The sequence below is a fragment of the Oryx dammah genome, unplaced genomic scaffold, assembly GCF_014754425.2.
Source record: "Oryx dammah isolate SB20612 unplaced genomic scaffold, SCBI_Odam_1.1 HiC_scaffold_5, whole genome shotgun sequence".
Lineage (NCBI taxonomy): Eukaryota > Metazoa > Chordata > Mammalia > Artiodactyla > Bovidae > Oryx > Oryx dammah.
This window is the reverse complement of record NW_024070189.1, coordinates 39,624,408-39,645,843: the sequence shown is the minus strand read 5'-3', so window position 1 is coordinate 39,645,843 and position 21,436 is coordinate 39,624,408. Positions and strand designations below refer to the sequence as shown.

The following is a 21,436-nucleotide window of genomic DNA, read 5'->3' as shown; positions in this document are numbered from 1 at the left end:
GACTTTCTTTTCACAGAAGATAAAAAAATTTTAGTGCATTTTTGGATTTAAGTCTGATGATAAAAGACAAAAAAAATCATTTGTTGTCAAGGGGCCGTGATGCCTTCACAATCTTAGGACTGCAGATATAGGAATTAGAATATAGCCCACCCTGATCAATGGTTAAAAAAAAAAAAATTACATCCTAATTCTAGTGTTTTACCATAGTTTTTCTGTTATACAGATGAATGTATATGTTACATATATGTATCAGGATCGGTTTAATCAAGAATTAGCTTGGTGTTAAGACAACACTGCACTTTTCTGAAAAGTCTTGTCACAGCATTCAAACCTCTTAGATGAAGAATGAATCAAATAAAAATGTTTTTCTGAACAACCCTGATGCAGGTAAAATGGCCATTCCAATATTTTCATTCTGAACATTCTATTTCAGACAACAATCATAAAGCAAACCCATTTAGTGTTACCGAAGTGAAAGTGAACTAGATGTGAAAGATCTTTAGAAAATTCTGGAAAGAAACAAGTACACACTGTTTTTTCTATTTAGGAGACCCTTAGGTAAGTGTGGCCTGAAGAACTAGTTCCAAACAGGCATAAATTCTTCATGTTACAAAGTTGGTATGCTTTTTTTAAATGTTGCATGTCAGGGCTTACGGCTCCAAAGTAGATACAGAGATTCTTATAAATGGAAAAGAAAGACCAATCTATTGAGTTGCAATAAGCAAGCCCCAAATCTTTAGAGGTATATTAGTTGACAGGCTTTAAAAATCCACGTTTTTAGTACTGGTTATGAAGAACTCAAACTTGCAGATCACTTGAGCCGCATTACATCCCGAAAGGGCTATGTCTAAATTCACACGAGACCAAGAAAGTAATTTGAGGAGGAATTTCATCCTTTATTATTTCTATCTATTAAAAGAAAAAAGTCCACTTGTCAATTCTCAAAATCCACAGTGCAAGGAAATGAAGAATTGGGCTCTTCTTTTCTCCCTTTATTTAGCAGTTTAACTATTTCATCAATCACACTGATCTTAAATTGAAAAACCAAACAAACAAATATTGAGCCATCCCCCTATCCCGCCCTACTGGAAGTTAGCAGCACAAATCTGGCTGGAAACTTTAAAGCTCTGTGTGAAAGGAATCCTATAGCATAATTCAGAGAAAGAAATGTTTTTGTAAGACCCATCTGTATTCATCCATGTCATTGTTCAAAGAAAGTTTAGTGATCCAGGGTAGAAAAATAAAAGAGTTTTGTGAAGCAAATCTAGAACGAACAGTAATCCTAACTAACAAGATAAGGAATAAGAGTCTAGTCTGCACATTTAATATATTCAGTTCGAGCATTTATAAAGAATTTTCCACATAGAAAATGGAAGATTTTTATATGAATTCAGAAAAACTGGGTTCCCAATTCAGAGTACCCTAGGTGACTTTTGTCATTATCATCTTTTCTGATTCTTACAAAGTAAACCTAATTAAGAACCTCCCTCATTAGTCTTCCAGAAAAATTAGCACAGCTTATGCTAATTACTCCTGCAAAATTTAATAAACTCGTTGAAATGGGAATAGTCTAATGAGGTTTTATTTATTGAACTAAGATAACTCCAAGGAAAAAGGTTAGGACACAAGGATATCCGATGTGGTAATAAAACTACAATTTATTCAATTTCTAAACATGAACTTTATTGCAAACCTTTTAAATTCAAATATGAGTTACTATGTGAATATGTTAAATCAATCTCCACCTTAATCCAATAACTGCAAGTCATTTTTTGCTTTTTACTTTAACAATAATTACCACACATAGCCCTTTACCTCAACGATAATGAAATATGCTGTTATTAGTTTCTGGTCATCAGCTATTAAACATAACACATTTGACTTCTCCCATGTCCACATATTCCAAATATCTAGATCCTTGCACACAGCCTGGTTTTTATAACTCTCAAACAATTTGGCATTAAACAGAAACACAACCAGGCAGTCAACTCAAGATGCACACATCATCCATTTACAAAAACTTCCTTCCAAATGTTTTTGAAGTGACTTGACAAATTGTCATAATTGTAAAAAGAGTTGGGTCATATTTTTCTGACTATGTTGCATGCTATCATAAATGAAGTAGAAACACATTTTCTAAATCACAGTATTTAACTGCTGATTTTGTTAATTCCACCTTTTTGATAGACTATGCCAAGCTGACCACTTGCAGCAAACCACTGGCAGCAAATAATACTGCCAAAATTTAACACAGAAATAGCAGGATAACTGCACCACTGCCGTATGACCATAAAGCCTCTTCTATCAATCCTATAAATAGTTTTCCTGAACAACCACTACTAAAAGTCTTTCGACTGATAAAAATAGCACTGTTCTTCCAAAATCTGAAGGACAAGCAAAGGGAACTAAAAATTATTGGTGCCCAAAATGTGACTGCGTGTTAAAACTATGCTAAATCCTAACACAAGGGTGGCCTGTACCCTCAGTCCTATAATTGCAAATTGGATGCATCTTGTAAAAACAGTTACTCCTGCTACTGAATGCAGGCCCCATAACCTATTTTTACAAAATATGCAGGGATTCACATCTATAAATCTGAAAGCAAATCAAACCCTAAGCACGTAACGCAGATATTATGCAATCGGTAATATAGAATCAAATTGGAAACTATGAAATTCAAACACAGTTGCCATCATTTTTTTTTCCTTTGCAGCAATTTTATGGAATTGAAATCTTTTCTATTTCGCCCTTCCTTATGTAAGTTCTTTTCCTGTTGTTATTCTCTTGTTAAAAATGGAAGTTTCACATATCAGCACAGACAGGACTGGAGCTTTAAAAACCTTTGGCAGACTGAAGGACAAATAAATTCTGAAAATTCAGATGCAAATAAAAATAGCTAAATGGGGTTTTGCATATCAGCTGGCATCACTGCTTGAAAAGACAGTTCATGGGAGACAGTGGCAACAGCCAGCAAATAAACGTATGTTGGGACTCATGCAGATAACCAGGGTTTCAGCTGCTTTTCCAAGTACTCCTCTCTTAAGAGACCAAGACTGGCTAACAGCATTTTCTACTTTGTCAAACCAAAAAGGAAAAAAATAATGAAAAGGATAAATGTCATGAGTAATATCTCTAAAGCCACCAACAGTATAAAGTGCATACTTATTTTACCTAAATTGTTTGAACTACCCTAGCCAAGAAAAGGTTTTAAGTACCCTACTGGGATAGATGCAAGGCGGCAACAATAGAAGCCACACTAATGTAATCCAGGTAACACAATCCTGTTTCAAAAACACAGGCCGGGCTAATTACAGCGCTGCTGAGTCAAGTTTCTTATGCCATCGCAACCCACAGAAACAGGTCAAAATCAAATGTTATTCAAACCACAGTCATATCAACCTTCTATATCAGAGTCACGGCTTAAAACCAAACGAAGAACTTAAAAGCTTAACCCATTCAAAAGCAAAAAAAAAGCATTTTCATTGCGGGTGGCAAAGTAAGGTTCTTGTCATCATCTAAACCAAAAGAAACTGTGCGGCAGAACCAAATGCTGATAGTTTCAAAGTTTGGGGCAAATATTTGGGCTGGTCTTTTGATCAGAACACTTTCTTCCTAATAGAAGAGTAAAATCTGCTTAAAATAACAAATGGTATTTTGAAGCGAGGTATTTAGGTGAAACAAACAGCATAAAGGTTATTTTTTTTTTATCTTATTTATCTGAAGATTTATCTGCCATCGCAGAAAAAGAAACTGCATAATGGCATGTCTGCTTCTATAGATAAACATGCTATATTAATTCTATAGGCAGCAGACAACTTCATTATACTCTAAAGGTGGGTGTTTTCAGCTTTGAATCAAAGAAGATATTAAGCAAAGTTATCAAGTTATCCAGCAAAGATATGTTTTTGGTGAATATAAGTGAAAGACAGTTAAAATATCTGACTCAAATGCAAGCTTTATAAAACTGCTGGGCAATCAAAATTGGGTTTAAGCCTAAAGAATCATATAAGTCAAAATCAACAACTGATGTTTTGTCATAAATCACAATGAAGAATACTTTTTCAGTTAACTGAAAAATGATAAAGCCCCCCTAAAAGTAAAGAATTGGGAAAACAGATAGATGTGCACCAGCGGACAGTGGCAGGGGAAGGGTATCCAAAATCAATATTACCAAACCCCAAAAAGGGCTTTTATTCAGCTGTTGATCTCCTCAATGAGAGATCAGTCAGTCAGACTTGCAAGACTCTTCCAGCTAGTGGAGGGTGCTAGCTCTTTTCCTAGCTGACAACTGACAGTATCTATAAACCTTCCAGGCCATTTAACTCTCAGTGAGTAATGCTATGTAACAAATGGTTTATCATACATGTTTCCATACAATGAATTTCAATAATTAAAATGTAAAATGAATATTTGGAATGCGACTTTGCATAATCTCTGCACACACTGACTCGAAATTGCGCCGAACAACTAAAATAGATTTATTGTTCTACAGTGATTTACTTGGTCATGTCAGATTAGTAATATGGATCTGTTTAAAAACACAATAATTAAGACAAGCAGGATAAATTAATCAACTTCCAATGCAGTCTGAGCTACAATCAAACCCGGGAAATTACTGTAGAAAATCTTGGTTCACAGATCTCTTTAAAACTGCTTTTATGCATAAATAAAACCTTAAAATGTAGATGGATTACGTCCAACAGAACTACTGTAGCTAAAAGTGATAATGATTCAAACATTTTTCAAATAAAAGTTAAATATTTATAAGCACCCAACCACATTTCATAAATCACAAATTATTATTATTTTATTTCTGAAGCTTCCTGGCACAGCATGAAGATTGAGCCACAGAAAGTCAAGAAAGAAGAACATTCCTTTAGGAGCATGAATCAGACACAAAACTGGAGCAATCCAAGAAAGCGGGCCTCCAAAGAACATTCCATATGGCTTTCCCAGGAATCGCAATAGCTCAGCGCAGCAGATGAAGTCAGGACCAACAGGCAAATTTCGGCCACATGCCTTCCTAACCCTCACCCGAGAGCCACACGAGGCAGGTGTTTCATTATAATGAGGAAAAAGAACCGACTGAAAGTAGAGTGGTCCCTACCTGTCAATTATCACTGGATCTGAGGGAGTCTCATTTCGGTTGCCACAGCTTTTCTTGTCACAACAGCGGCTGCAGAGCAAAAGCGAGAGGATTTAGTACAACCATTACAAATGTAAAATCATCATTTAGGCAGACAGAAGGTTCAAATTGCTGGGTTGCAAATGCTAGAATTACCACAAGCCATACCTGGCAATCAACGGATCCCTGGGACAGAATATTCTGTTTGGGTCACCTACAGGTTAATGCCAGGTTTAACCTCTCCCTGAACAAAGGTGGGAGGGAGAGGGACTCTCTCCAAGCGAGGACTGACAGCCCTAAGATGGGGTCTCCCCATCACTGCCCGCAGAATTGGAAGACTTCACTGTGAAACGCATTATTACTACATCTACCTGATGAGAATATTCAGGGTTGTGGGTGGCTCAAACACTCTTCCCTCAATATCACACTAATTGCGTGGAACACGTCAGTAATGAGGTATGAGTGATTCTCCCCCTCCAGTCATTTTGTATTCAATGGATTCCTTTTTCTTCTCCTTTCTCTTTTATAGGAGACGTTTCCTTCAATCACAGCCTTCCTGAAATCCTAAAACTGTAACGGTCTGCTTTGGAACCATGTTCAGAATGTAAGAGTGAAAGTACAACACAACAATTAAGACAGAGGAAAGATAAAACACAATAGAGATCCACATGTCCTCTGGCTTTTGTGCCCTCCACTGGTCACTGTGTAAGTTTTCTGGAAGCAGTATGGACATGGATCCGAAGGCTGGCAAAGGCCTGACAGTAAATGCTCTTTATTAGATCAGAGAAGAGGCAGACATGGGCAAGAAAAGCATCTACTATCAAAATCCCATCCCATGTGTGACCTTAAAGTTGCCAGTGTTTTCTTAAACTGAGATGCTTCTAAAAAGTGAAAAATTATGAGTTTTCGAAAATTACCCATGGTCAATGGAAGACTATCCATCTGAGACTTGTCTGAAAATAAGAAATGTGTCCACTGGCCAGTCTATACCTCAGGGCACACTATAAAAGCATGTATTTGATCACTCATGGAGGTGAGGTAGTTATGCAAGGGTTATACATCACCTGCATTACAAATAAAATATTCATTTATCTCCCTCTTACACAAGCGTGCGCACACACACACACACACACATTCATTCGACCTAGTGAATCACAGAGCCTAAATTTGGAGAGCTGTTGGAGAGAAACAAACACTGAACTTTATTTTCAGGACCCAGAAATATACACCCACACGGAGTCTTTCACCAAAGTTGGGAAGTTTCTCTCTTGGCCATTACTCTACCTCTGAAAAGAGAATCAGCTTCCAAACTGATGCTCATTTTATTTGTCTCTCATATCTTCAGAAAACAACAGCAAGAATTCTCTCTCCTTTGTCAGAGCCCCAGCTGAAAACCACACCACTCGCCTTAGAGCCATTCCCTTTCTGGTTCCAAGAAAACAATTTCCTCCAGGCCTGAGTTCAGCTATACTAGGACTTTGAGGGAAAGAAAGCCCAAGGGATCCCAACACGTAAAAGAGAGATATAGAGAAAAAAGGGACTGAGAAATCCAGTAGTTGACATGAATGCCAAAAAAGTAATGATAATTTAAAAACTAAACCTTACTATCTCTGAACTCTACTTCCCTGCACCTACATTTCAAGGGCTTGCCAGGAGAGTGCAGTGGTTAAGAACACTGACTCGACTCAGAGTTACTTGTGGCACTTAAGCAAAGTACTTCACCTCCTGGAGTCTTAGTTTCCTCGTATATAAAATGGAGCGATTGCAGTACCCACCTCTAAGTGTGAGGGCACAGGTCTCCAAAATAAAGCCCATCGACAGAGCTCAAGTCTTTACCCAGGGAGAAAAGCAATACATGGGAAGGACTCTTTCTTCTTGCTTTTTTTCTTTCTTTTCTTTTTCAAAACAGTGATTGGGCAAACCTCCAGAGGTCAAAACCCTCACCATCATCCTGCCTGGACTACTGCCTTCCAGGGACCCTTCCAACTTGCCTGATGATAATTTCAGACTAGAATCTACATCTCAAGATGATCTGAGCCTCTCCCTCCTCACTGCACCACCCTCAACCAAGTCACTTTCATTTCTCACTTGGACTCCACATTGGCCTCGCCTCCACTCTTCATCCACCACCAACAGCCAGAGTGATCTTTTCAAAATGTCAATGGAACTGTCACTCCACTGCCCTAGACCTTTCAAGGGCTTCCCACCACACTGCGAATAAATCTATGGCATGACAGGGAGCCAGAACACCTCCCCATCTCTTGTCGCTCTCCTCCAATGTGCCACACTCCAGCCTCACTAGCCAATTTCAGTCTCCCCACTCAGTCTGACCCCAGACCCAGGTGCGGGCAGGCTTTGGGCCTGGACTGCTCCTCTTCCAAGCCCTCCCTAGCTAGCCAGCCTCTACCCACTCTTTGGCGCATCCCAGGAGGCTCAGGGGTAAAGAATCTGCCTGCAATCAGGATATCCGGATTTGATCCCTGGAGAAGGAAATGTCCACCCATCCAGTATTCTTGCCTGGGAAATCCCAGGGATGCGGGAGCCTAGCAGGCTACAGTCCGTGTGGTCGCAAGAGAGTCAGACACGACTGAGCGACTAAACAGCAGCACCCTCCTCTTTGGGCCTAGGCCTCTAGACTCCTTCCTCAGAGAAGCTGATCTTAATACTCGATAGGCTGCTCCAGGTTTTCCCTTTCAGGGCACTAAACAAAAAGCAAATTATATTCTTATGTATATACTTGTGTATTTTTTGTTACTATCTTTCTCCTCCCACCTCTTCCCCACTAACCCATATGTTTCATAAAGGAACACACTGTCAATCTTATTTACCTAGCGGGTAGCTGTAAGGCCTGGGACAGAACAGAGAAGATCAAATAATGGTTGGTTGGTTGGTTGATTGGATGACTTCATGAATGAATGTATTATACTAGGGGAAATACAATCCAATAGGAAGGTAGCAGATAAAGGAAGCCACGCTGCCCCTCTGAGCAGACGCTGCCCAAGGAAGGAAGGTTCACCTCCACCCCACCCCCCAGACCACCTCCCCAGGCAAGGCAGCACTAGGCCTGAGATCTGCCCTGTGCCTTAAGCACTGTCTTCATCCCCTTAAAATATAAGTGCCCTCGAGTGCAGCCAGCTGAATCGAAGCACAGCCTAAGTGAGAACCACCCTCTCTGCTGTGCCCCAAGGGACCCAGAACAGAAAGCAGATGCGAAGAACAGAGGTGTAGAAGGACGAATAGAAGAGGAATAAAACAAGGAAACTGGACTAAAGGGCTGGAGGTCACTTAACATCATTTATAAAGAAAACTTTACACAAAGTATGGGAAACAGCCCAACAGGTCTCCTGCCTCTCAGGTCGTACCACTGCACTGCATAGTCATCATCCTCAAAAGGATATTCCTGGGCTCTGTGCTGCATCTGGGGTGGTAACAAAGTAGTGTCTACGGTTTAAGCCCACTTTAAAAATAAATGCATATACACATATACATATATGTGTGTGCACATATATATGTAAATATGAACTGTGTGTAGCATTAAAAAGAATGAAGGTGGGTTTGTCCACATTATCACAGAAAGAAGTCTACATCATATTACAGCTTGAGAAAGCCAAACTGCAGAATAGCATGCATGGTGTGTGTGTGTGTGTTAGGTTACTCAGCTGCATCCAGCTCTAAGATGCCATAGACTGTAGCTTGCCAGGCTTCTCTGTCCTAATGGAACGAGTTGCCATTTCCTCCTCCAGGGGATCTTCCCAACCCAGGGATCAAACCCACATCTCTTGCATCTCCTGCACTGGCAGGTGGATTCTTTACCACTAGCGCCACCTGGGAACCCTCGTATGTATGGTATGGGTATGGTCCAACTTCTGGGAGAAAAAAACCAGTAGGAGAGATGGAGGGAGGAGAGGAAGAAACTAATTGTCACAAGCCACCCTCAGTTCCCTCAAATTTCTACACAAAGTGACAGCCTATGAAAGCCCTTCTCTTACCACCCCCAGAGCTCTCTAGCCCCTTATCCTGCTTCACTTTTCTTCCGAGCACTCATTTTATATTTATTTTTCTTCTTTATTGTCTCTCCATGAGTACAAAGGTCTTAGATTGTTCTGGTCATCCCTATATCCCCAGTAACCAGAACAGAGCACAGCACACAGTAGGCCCTGTGGAGTAAGTGAAGAAGAGCAGAGAGTACATATTCCATTCTGTATTTCTGCAGTCTTTTGGTTGCAATATTATTTTCCTATCAAAAAACTAAAAATTAACTGCAAATTGGGAAAGGAAGGTCTTTCTTTAGGCTGAGCCAGCATCTAATCTCCTGAATCTCCCTACTTCTAATGCAAAGCCAAGCAGAACAAACACCTGTCCTTCCTTCCTTCCCCATGATGGTCTTTCTCTCCGTTCCTCTCTTCTCCAAGCTGAAATGCCTCCCCCACCCAGTTGCCTCTACTGAACCCAGAAGGACCAAGAAAGGTGGGGACCAACCTCTACCACACACAAGGCAGGCATTAACCAAGAAGGGCAGGATGAAAGGAGAACAGATTCACTTGTGTTCAAGGCAGAAGAGGTCTTGGGTTGAAACAATACAGTACATGGAACAACAGACACAGAAGCACTCCAAGGGAAAAGCTACTATGTTAACAGAAGAATCACAGTGCTAACTCCATCCTCATGATGGTGTGACTGGTGGATCTTGCTCCCCTCAAATGCTGTTCTTGAGATTCTTACTAAGTGTGTCAGGCACTGCACCAGGCACAGACCTGGCATTTGCTCTCTGAAGCAGGCATCTATCAGGGGGCTTGGAGTTTCCTCATTTGCCTTGTCACAGAGCAGGATTCCCACTACTTCACATCCATTCTCAACATGCACCCCAGTGGCAGGAGACCAATGTGGCCCAATCACAGGAGGGGGGACCCTGCTGCAGCTGGGGTCCTACATACACTGTGGACTCAAAACAGCAGCCCTTTCCCCAGAAAGACTGTGTATCCCTCAGACAAGCCTGTCCAGGGAAAAGCAAGCTTGTGAGTCTCTTTCTGAGCAGCATGGCCTAGGTAGTGCCTCTCTAGCACACTGACACATGGCTTCATAAATCAGAACAAGAGACGTTTCCATCTTCATCTCAGGGACGTGGAACTTCTTCCCAGAAGTAGAGGCTCTCTTAACTGGAAGAAAGCATCACCTCCACCTCTAAGCTTTACAACAGAAAGCAAGATTATTTCACCCATTAGCCAAAATGGCTGGAGAATGAGCATATGGTTATCTGAACAATTTGATTAATAATAGTAAGTTCATTCTTTCCCTCAGTTAACAACATATTCAAATTTTCCCATTCTTAAAAAAACAGACTTGCTCCTTCTTTTGTTGAGTTGATTTCTTCGCTGCCCAACTATCTCCTTGCGAGAGCCTCCATCACTTCTTGCAACCTGCATCCCATAAAACCTGGCTTTGGGGTTAGCACTTACTTGAATATCCTCTCTTGAAGTTCACCAGTGACTTTCTGGTGCTCTTCTCAGTCTTCAGGTCCATCTGGATCTCCCTACACTTATTATGTGGATGGCTTCCTGCCTCTGAAATACCCTCCTTTCATTTCTATCTCCTGTATGTTCAAGGTTCTTTTTCCTAATTCTCAAATGCCCTAAGAGTGACACTGTTCCCCAAGAATGTATCCACAGCCTCTCCTCTAATGCCCCATCCCCCCATGGATCCCATGTAAGGCCATAGCTTCACCTTGCACCTTTGTGAAAAGACCTCAGAAGTTGATTATCCTTCACCCTGACTGTCCAGATCCAGGCCACAGGCTCACCATCTGCAGACCTCTCCCCACAGAAATCCCACTTGGACCACCAACAAATGGACCAAAACACTCCTTCACACACCCTCTAAAATCACTGTCCTTTTTCACCTTCCTCCCAATCCATGCAAATACATCCTCCCTTCTCTGAGCAGCCATGGTCTTTGACCTCATGTCTCATCCCAGTCCACTCTTTCTACAGTGCTATCTAGTTACCAGGTCTCATCTCCCAGGCTAACCTGTCGGCTCTCCTACTGCAGGGGCCAGTCCTTTCTGGCTCTTCATCCCACTGATTTTTGCAAAGACTAGAAGAATGAAAGAAAATATCCTTGACCAGCATACCTAGAATGAACAAAGCATGTTAACACCTTAGTGGACATTTCCCTTCCTTGCAATAGTCTCTGACCATCTTTCCCTCTGAACAACTACGTGCCAGGTACTTAGCTAGATATTGCAGATGTTGCTGCTACTACTTCCACTGCTTCTACTAATATCAATGCTCACACTCTGCTGTGACTATTGACCATAACAATCAACATTCAGCACTTACTATGTGTCGGGTACCAAGATAAGCATTTACAGGGGTTATAGGATTTAATCTTAATAATGACCCTATGACAGACGTCATAGTTTCACACATTTCTCCTCATTTCACATGTAGGTAAATAAAGCAGAGAGGAAAACTGGACAACTTCTTCATCTTCAAGGAGCTCTTAGTCCAGCAAAGAAAGACTTGCCCTAGACATACACTTACAATGTGCCGAGTGTACAGCTGCAGTGTCCAAAGGAAAAGCACAGGATATAATAGGAGCACAGAACAAGGGGGCCTCACTCAGGCCAACCGGGGACACTTCCCTAAAGAAACATGCCTCAGTGGAAATCTGAAGAATGAAATGAGAAAAAGCCAGCCCAAGAGGAGGGAAGAACAAGGCCTATCAAGGGCCCAGGCCAACCCTGGGAGCTCCCGGTCCACAAGGCATGAGGCACTGACAGTGGGGAAAGAAGGCTTTCCTAAAGAGAGCACGCACGCCCCGTGAATGTCCTCTGTCCTGGAAAGGAAGAAAACCTGCTTCCACCTGCCGGGCGGGGACCGGAAACTGGACTCACCTTCCAAGCAGTTTCTATTTTCCCTTCACATTTTAAACACGAGATGTGGTGGTGCATATAATCAAATCCTTTGTGGAATGAATCCTGCTTTTACATTTTGAAGAGCTTCATCCCCAAGTATTAATAAAATGTAAAGATGACTGGTATGATAGATTCCAGTTATCCAAAATGCAGAACCTCTCCCAGAATTCCATGGAAAGAGTTCTATGCCATCAAGTCAAAGGGGTTTTGTCTCAAAGAGAGACAGTAATTATAATCCCATGGCAGCAAGCCCTTTACATAGCTCATGCAATGGATTACCCTCTCAACAGAACAAAACTAATTTTTTATATTTGCAACCACCTTATACGTAATTCCCTGACGCTTTTTTTTCTCTGCCAACAACAAAACAGAATCAACCCAAGCCCTTTCCTGTCGCTCTAAATTCTCTGTCTCCTTTACCATAGCTTCAATGTACTATAAATATACCTCTTTTGTGACATAAACGCAAAGTTTTATTGTGCCGTTAGCCTTGATAGAAAGCACTGCAGAAAGTTGTTTAGAAATTAAATATCTAAAACAAGCTATTTTAAAATCCAAGGCCCTCACTATTTCATGTCTGCAATGAAGAAATTTCATCTTAGGGAAAGCAAGCTGTCTTTCACACCATATGGTTAATGGTGGTGCATAGCAATTAGCCAGGCTGATTAATGGTGAACAGACTCTAATTTTATGCTTATAATTGAGCCTGCATTTGCACCCCTGGTGCAAATTCAGCACATCCCAACTTCCACTTACAACAGGCAAGAAATCAAGAGAAATAGGATGGTGTGGAAAGTGAGAATTTTTCCTGAAGCCCCCTAAAGAGCATCAGATTTGCAATTTAAAAGACTGTTAGCCACACAATAGATGACAGGCTTATGTAATAGGGTCATGGCAGCCTGGTAAACAAACAGTACCCCTTCCACATCTACAGGCAGCCAGGAAAACCTTCATCTGTAACATTAGCAGAATGACATTTTGAATATGACTTTTCCCTTTTAGGCACACAATACAAACATCATTTGCCTTCAGTGGCTTGAGGATTTTATTTTTTGCTATTTTTATGTTTCTGAAAAATAGAACATCAGCAGTAAAGCACCCCAACCAGCATAATAAAATACTCTGGGCCAATGAATTTTAAGAACAAGAAAAAATATAAACTGCATTAATAGAGGGTAGGCTTATGTGTGAAAGGCATAATATATCTTCAAGTATTTTAAGATCAGAATTATTTCTAGCATAGTCCAAACATGTACAGATATGAGATGCAAATCTATGATTTACAGATATTAGTCGGCCTATTGGTTGAGATCCATCTTCCTGTCTGTCTCCAGTTTGCTAGAATTATATGGAACAGAACACAGAGAATTCATTCTAACAACACGCTAATTGTGGGAAGGCAAAACAGAGATATGGTTGGAAACACAGTAATATGAAGGAGGTCATTTTTTCATGTTCTTCAAAATGATTTTACTCATTTATTCTGAAAGGTACAGCTCAGCTCTAATTGTGCAACTGCTGTATGCAATATAACACTAATTTTGCCTAAAAATATCTTCTAAGAAATCCCTGACCGTACTTTGTGATTTTGTTGCTGCCTTAAATTTAGAGAAAGGTAACCTGTTCAGGGAGTAATTAATAAATTTTACAAATCACTAAAGTGAAAACTTGTGAAACTCCTGTATATTTTAGAATAATATGTTACAGGTATGTTTTTAAAAAGGAGAAAAAGAAATTTCAATTTACATACATAATTATATATGTAGAGGAAGTTAATATTTGAGACTTCACTAAGGAAAGTCATCTCTTTTCTATTTTATTTCCACCTGTAGAGTTTTCAGATTGCTTTCCCCACAAGTCCTTGAGCAGCAAATAAAGCCCACCCATGCCGAAGTGGCAGCTGAAATCCCTACACGAATTGGTCAGAAATAGACAGGAGTCAAGCACACTTTGTGCCAGGAGAACCCGCATGGCTAACAAAGCAATTAGTAGCCCTTCTCTGATGCCGAGTGTCATCGTCATGCTTTATCCAATTACTCAGAATATATCGGAAGTGCCAGTGTTATCTGACAAAGAATAAGAACCTAAACTGCAAGTTAGAAGGCTGTTTTCTGGTTTACTCTCTCCCATACGGAGGGTTGGCTGAGGCCAGGGAAGTGAATGTGGTCTGGTTTCACATGCAGCTTCAGACGAAAATAAAGATACTCATTTGTGGACAACGTGAATGTTCACACCTTTCAGGGACTCATCTTTGCTATCTTTCCAAAAACACACTACATTTAAGAAACATTAGCTACACTGTCACAGTTATATAAAAGGTAACGAAGATTAAGAGATCGGATGCAAGGTAGGGGCAGGGGCAGGGAACCGCATTCAGTTCAAGGAGGAATGATGCCTATATGGATGGTCATATTTTTAAGTGGAAAAATTAAAAAGAGGAACTATAACTTTCAAGTCTTATCCAAACAGAGACTTCTGCTGACATCAATAGAACTCTTACTCATTTTACTAGCAATGCAGTTGAGCGCATACATTAACACTAAAAGGGTTATATTGTATTTCATTCGATTGACAGGAAAAGGGGAAGGGCACTGTTTTGTGCCCATTAACAGTGTGATATCAAAATGGAAACATAACTTTTAGGATAAAATCTAATAAATAATTAAGAACCACTGTGATGTGTGACACTTTACTACCAAATACATCTAACAGTTTTTAGTTTTGTTTAACAGAAACGTATATACCAAAATAGGCCTGAACTCACCTAGAATTCAGAAGTACAAATTTGAGACACAAATTCATCTTCTTTTTGGCAATTAAAGAGAGAATAAGGTATTCCTTACCTGCACATGATCTCGTGTGTGAGCAACACTCGGCACATTTCTGGGTTCTTATCTTGGCCTTCATATACTATGGCCTGTAAACAAAGGAAGGATTTGAGTTAAGAATGGAACTAAGCAGCAGAGAAAAAACTATCACAGTCGAGTTCTTGACCATTCACCACTGCCCCAAGCGAGGCCAATTAGCTTTCAGAGCTGAAGCCCTCACCAGGCTGACCCTCTCAAGACGGTTGATGAGGCTCAACCCACATGGAGTGGAAGGGGATACATTCCTCCTTGTCAACCCACATGGAGTGGAAGGGGATACATTCCTCTTTGTCCCATCAACCACCTTGTTATAATGCACATCTCTGGATACTTGTGTGAGATGGGCTTCTGTTGTCAAGACAACCACAACTCTCTCTTTAATTCAGAATAAAAATAAATCTAATCAATGGGGAAGGGAAAATCCAGAAGGGTTTAGGAGACTGAGATACTAGTGATTTAAAATATACAAAACCACATGGATTTGATTTTTAAATAATTGTTGTCACCTCATCTTACTACTTTCAGCTCCAAATTGTAATGTTCTGGAGGTAAGTAGTAAAAACAAGTGAGGGTATGGTTAATGAGTCCACTCACTGTCGTCTTTGAGGTGATGCATCAATCAGGGGAAACCCTTCCTGCCTACACGAAAACACGTGTTCTCCAGGGCGTATACCCACCCAAACAGTAGAATCTGCCTGCATATGCTGGGGGAAGGGTGAGGGGAAGTTAAGCCATGGTTATCTCCCTCAACCAAGAAGAACTACATCTGACTCTGAAAATTCGGAGTCCCAAACCACCTCACCATCCAAGATATTTCTGTCTGCTTTTACTTATATGTGTACAAACATTTTCCTTAAGGTCACCAGAAGTTTCCCTGAGACCTCTGCTTCCTGGAAGATCTACCTGTTAATACCTGGGCCAAAGAAAAAATTCATAGCTATGGGTAAAGGAGTGCTCTAAATGGGTATACATTTTAACTAACTTAACAATGTATCACTGCATAATACTAATATAACACAGTTTCAAATAAAATTACTTACACACATTCAGATAACTCTCAGTTTCTTGGTGATGAAACTACCTAAATTAACCAGAGATTATTATTTTTTTAGGACACACAGAAACCGCAGTAACTAACTTGTATTTGTCTGAAACGTGCTCTCTTTATGAACCTGGGACTTTCAAAACCATAAATGATGGGGGACAGCTTACGAAATTGTGTGTGCAAACCCTCCGAACAGGCTCTGATTTTATGTAACTCCAGAACAAAATAAAAACTGCAACAAATTAAAAAATGACAAAAAGAACCTGAATAAGGATAAAACCATTCTCTACCACTGACCCATCAAAAGTCTTTTTTTTATGGCTGGCCTGCTATAACCCTGTATTTTTAATGTTTTATTTTACCATAATTTTAGACATACAGAAAAGTCGCAAGAATATATAAAGATTTCCAAGATACTGCACCCAGATACTTCACTTTACCCAGATGCTTCCGATGTTTACATTTTAGTAAACTAAATTTATTCATTTTTCTCAATTTTCTTTTCCTGAACCACTTGTTATCTGCAGACGTACCCTAAATACTTCAAGATGCACTTCCTTAAGACAAGAAATTCTCTTACATAACCACAGCACAATTATCTGAATCAGAAAATGAACATTAGTATAACACGATAATGTAAACACCTGAGATTTACTGGCTGGGCAATGATGTCCTTTACAGCAAAACAAACAAACACCCTGATAACAATCACTGTGTCCAACTGTCAGATCGCCCTCAATAAGAAATATTCCTGAGTGTTATTTCATGAGATTGACACTGTTGAGGAATAGAGGCAAGTTATTTCGTGGAACCATCCTCACTTTGGGTTTGTCTAGTGTTTCCTCAGACTAAAGTTATGTAACTCGGGGCTGGAATACCACAGACATGACGCCGAGTTCTTCTCAGTGTATCACATCACTCTGTCAACTAGTCCCACCAATGGCAGTCAACTCTGACCATTTGGTTAAGGGAGTGCTTGCCACCCATCAGAGAGCAAAGCCAGATCTGTGTAAAGTCACTACTTCACTTTACATAATTCATAACTATCTTCTGGTTAGATCTCATACGTGGTGCTAAAAACTTTAAATTACGCCCTTCTGCAAAATCCTATTATCTCTCCATGTTTGGTATGTTCTTTTAATACCCCTGATAACCTCTGTTTCAACTTTAGTTTTCTGTCACGCTAAACTAATACAAGTAACTTGGAAAACAAAATTCACAAGTATTAATGGGATTTTCCCTCCTGTTTAAAAAATAATAATTTGGCTTTTTTAGGAGGAAGGAATATCAATTACATCACACCTTCTCATTTTGATTCTTTCTAGATAATACCAGTATTATTTTTACTGAGACTACTGGTTCCTCTGAAATCAGTGGACCCTTGATGACACCTCATTAAACATAGGCTGCAGTGAAAATATGTTGATGACTCCCCCAAAACAGTAGATGATCCATGGACTCCCAGGAATTCCATCTTTTTATCTTTGGTGACTGAACATCATTTGCTGCAGGCCCAGGGCCTCCATAATACATCTCTACCAAATGTCAACCTGCCACTTCACTTCTGGCAGCAGAGACTTCCTCTACATCAAGCACAGAAAAATGAAAGCATGAGTTTGGATTTGCTCAGAAATACTTAAACTCTGGGGACAAATGGAAGCAGGAAACTTCTGCTGTCCCTTTCCTTGGGGCCTCTACACAACAAAACTTTTCAGCATATAAACACAGATAACAAGTGCTTGCTGCTTCTGTGACTTCTGAAATAAAAGCAAGTGAAAGAGTCTTTTTCCTCTCCTTTTAAAGAGTAGAACTAAAATCCTGGAAATAGAGTAATCTAGAACCTCTAGCTATACAGTGGAACTCCATTAAAGGCATCTCCACCTCCAACCTCATCTGTTTTTGTTTTTTTTACTGAGAAAACTCATTAACACACATACCATACCATACCATCTTATAAAAATATGGTCTGAGAAATCAACATTCTGATGAGATCCAACATAGGAAAACAGGATAAATCTATTTTGATAAGTGTCTCTGATGTAGACTGTCAACAAGACAGACTCTCTAAAAAAAAATGCCAACAAGTTCTCTCTGGCTTTCACACACATCAAGTCTCCACCATCTACATTTAGTACACACGTCAAGACTGGTTCACAGTTCAGCAAACCCAGACTTCAAGCCTAAAATGAAAGGGATACTCTAGCACAACTTAGGGAAAAGTTTCTGCTTTTCTTCGTAATTTAAATATGTGCCTCTGTAGGGTGTGAGTAAAGCTCCTTGAGGCTTGGATCAGCTGGGCGATCACAAAAGCTTATAAACAGCATTGACCACTTTAAGTGAAACCATTTTAATAGACAGCTGGTTTAGCACCTAGACAATGGAACACCCAGAAAAAGGCTTATTTTCATCTGCCATAGTAAATCATGTGCCTGCTCACTGGGAAGAAGGTAGTCTGCTGTGAGACTGACAAAGACAACAGTGGTTTAAATAAATCAATGTGTTCATCAGGGGTAAGAATGGGGCGCCTGTTACAGAAGTGGGCAAGAGGGAAAGAGAAAACATATAAAATATATTATTTAAATAAATGAATCAATGGTGAAGCAACCAAAAAAACAAACCAATATATATATATATATATATACAATATCAGGTAGAAAAGATGTTTACGTTAATCCTTCCAATGCAAATATAACCCTTAAGGTGGCAGGAATGCTTCGACAGGAAGAAAAGGAAAAGAATAAACAGCGCAAAATTCGTCTCAGCTTTAAAAACCTAGTGAAACTGAGAAAAAATAAAGTTGTCAAAACTTGACAAATTTGGAAATTTATTCTTCTGAATATACTAGCCTCCCTTTTCTTAATTTTCTAATGAGCATAATGAAATTATCACAATTATTTTAAATACCCCATTGATTCTCATATTGAAGGTTTTTTTCAGAAATAACTTTTTATAATTAACAAAAATGAAGGAAAAATAAGAATTGTTAAACTTTTACATCCTTACACAGCAACACTGTCAGAAGGTTTACTGTAAGAGGATAAAATGCCAGCAGTTTCAAATGCCCATTAACCTATACCATCTTTGAAAAGAAATTAAATCAACTGAGAAATTCTGCCTCAGTAGCTACTGTTTTAGCAGGCATCTTGTGAAGTACGGTTCATCTTTGCGTTTCTAATACCACTGGGTCTTAAAAGTTAACTGAAACCTACCACAGATAAAGACCACGCAGTAAAACAAAAAATACCGGGTGAACTTACACTGGGATCACACATCAATGGGATGCCAAAGGAAATACAGAGAACTAAGCATGATTTTCTTTGTTTACTTTTCTAATAGTTTTAACTCTTTGTGTCCAATGCCAAAACAAAATGGGCAAAGAGAACACTTTTGACTTTGATTCATCAAAATCTGAAAGGGTTTTAGGAACAAAATGTTTTCATTAGGAGTCTTCTTGGTTTACAAACAAACCATCAGAGACTTGTCATCATCAACTGAGAAAGAGAAAGAGAGAATGAAAGGAAAGAAAGAATGGAAGGAAGGAAGAAAGGAAGACAGACTGTGGTTTAGTCTCTAAGTCACGTCCAACTCTTGTGATCCCATGGATAGTAGCCCTCCAGGCTCTTCTGTCCATGGGATTTTCCAGGCAAGAATATTGCAGTGGGTTGTGATTTTCTAGGGGATCTTCCAGACCTAGGAATTGAACCAGGGTCTTCTGCATTGCAAGCAGATTCCTGGATTGCAGGGGCTTCTTTACTGACAGCTACAAGGAAAGCCCAGACAAGTTACCTATAACTAACAAAAACTCCTAATTTTCTATTTAAATCAAAACAGCAACTTTGAAAATATGCCCCTTATTTTTTTTTCCCAAACTGAAAATAAAAAGCCAAACCTAATTTGTCACCTTAAAAATACATCCACAAACGCACAAAGTATCTCTCTCAACCAGAAGTAAAGTGTCCTCTAAACACAGTCAACAAACATGCCTTTGACAGCAAAATGCCAAGAACTAAAACTAATCAAAAAATAATATAAACACCTACACCATCAACATACAGTAACATTAATCATTACATTCGCCAACCAAGTTCTAGTACTTGTCATTAAAAAAAAAAAAAAGTATTAGCTAATGTGGTTCGAGAAACTTCTAGTAGGTGAGGGAGTCTCAGTTAAAAATTAACCTATGCCAAAGAAAACACTACAAATTTGACATTTCATAAACAATTGTGTCAAACAGCAATCCAAAATTAATAGTGAAATAAATTTTTTAAATTATTTTGCTTCAATTAGCAGTTTTGCTACTGGTGAACAAATTAATACAAAAATGTAATTTAAGCTCAGCCACTAAGCAGGCCTGTTTGCAGAACTGAATTAGGAAAGTTGCAAAGGAATGATATCATATTCAGTAAGCTGTTCAGTTACATCACAGCCCTGAATAAAAAAGAGAATGTGTACCAAAAGCAGTTAGCTTCAGAATGCATCTTTTGTGCCTCAAAGAAATAAAATCTCTCATATTATTCAAACACCAAGATAAAAACTGAATCATTATAACAATATCATATGATATTTCTTTTTCTAGCAGTAATAAAAGATATTTCACTCATATGATAACTACATTTACATCTATATTAGCAGATACAACTGGCTTTGTTAACTCAATGGGGTAATAATAGTAATAATAAAATAATAAAAGCAGAGAATTTATTAAGCACTTAATATATGCCAGTCACTGTTCTAAGCACTTTTAATGTATGAATTCATTTTCACAATGGAGCTTCCAGGTAGGTGCTACCATTCCTTCCATTAGTTTCCAAATGCTTACACATTTTAATAACTAAGACCAAATCATCCTTGCTCGACAACTATATAAACAATTCACCAACATCCAAACACTTCTTCATCCCTCTCAGCCATATAAGACATGAGAACAGACTATCCATGCAGTCATACAAGTTCAATAAATGCATCGCTACAAATATGTTCGTTTTTAATGCTGTTCAAACATTCACATGGAAACAGCTCTAGCGTAAATATCCCCGAACAAATGGCTGTATATTATCCAGGAGGGAGCAGTTGGACCGCCAGACTGGGAAAGTACTAGGCCATCTGGCTCCAGCAATCTCTCCAAAACCATCAGCTTTGTTTTCACCCCCAGACTCCAAACAACACATTTTCCACTGTGATGAGTTTACATTTTCCCAAACACAGGTCCCGATCATGCATAAAAATTCCAAACTTCTTCATTCCTCTATGTGCAAGGAAATTTAAATCACCTGCATTTTTGACATGTTACCAAAAGAGAAAGCTGCTGAAATATGGCTCCTAACTATAAACTTGCCCTGTCCTTTTTTGTTTGTTTCCTCAAATAAATGAAAGAATCTCTCTGCTGGCCTTGTTGAATTCCTTGGGAAATTATTGATACACTAAAAATGTGTTTATCTACCAATGAAGAACCACAAACAGAAAGAGCTGTTAATCAATTCTACGTA

The 21,436-nt window shown here is 39.3% G+C and overlaps 1 protein-coding gene across 4 annotated transcripts in view; it reads right to left on the bottom strand.

Moving 5' to 3' along the window:
* Positions 1 to 21,436, bottom strand: part of EBF1 (EBF transcription factor 1) — a 410,044-nt gene that overhangs the window by 379,043 nt on the left and 9,565 nt on the right. For all 4 annotated transcript variants that reach the window (XM_040239659.1, XM_040239661.1, XM_040239662.1 and 1 more), the window contains exons 5-6: positions 14,882 to 14,955; positions 5,108 to 5,176 (exon numbers count right to left, since the gene is read on the bottom strand). In XM_040239659.1, coding sequence (XP_040095593.1) covers positions 5,108 to 5,176; positions 14,882 to 14,955 — 143 coding nt within the window. The remainder of the gene's footprint in view (positions 1 to 5,107; positions 5,177 to 14,881; positions 14,956 to 21,436) is intronic.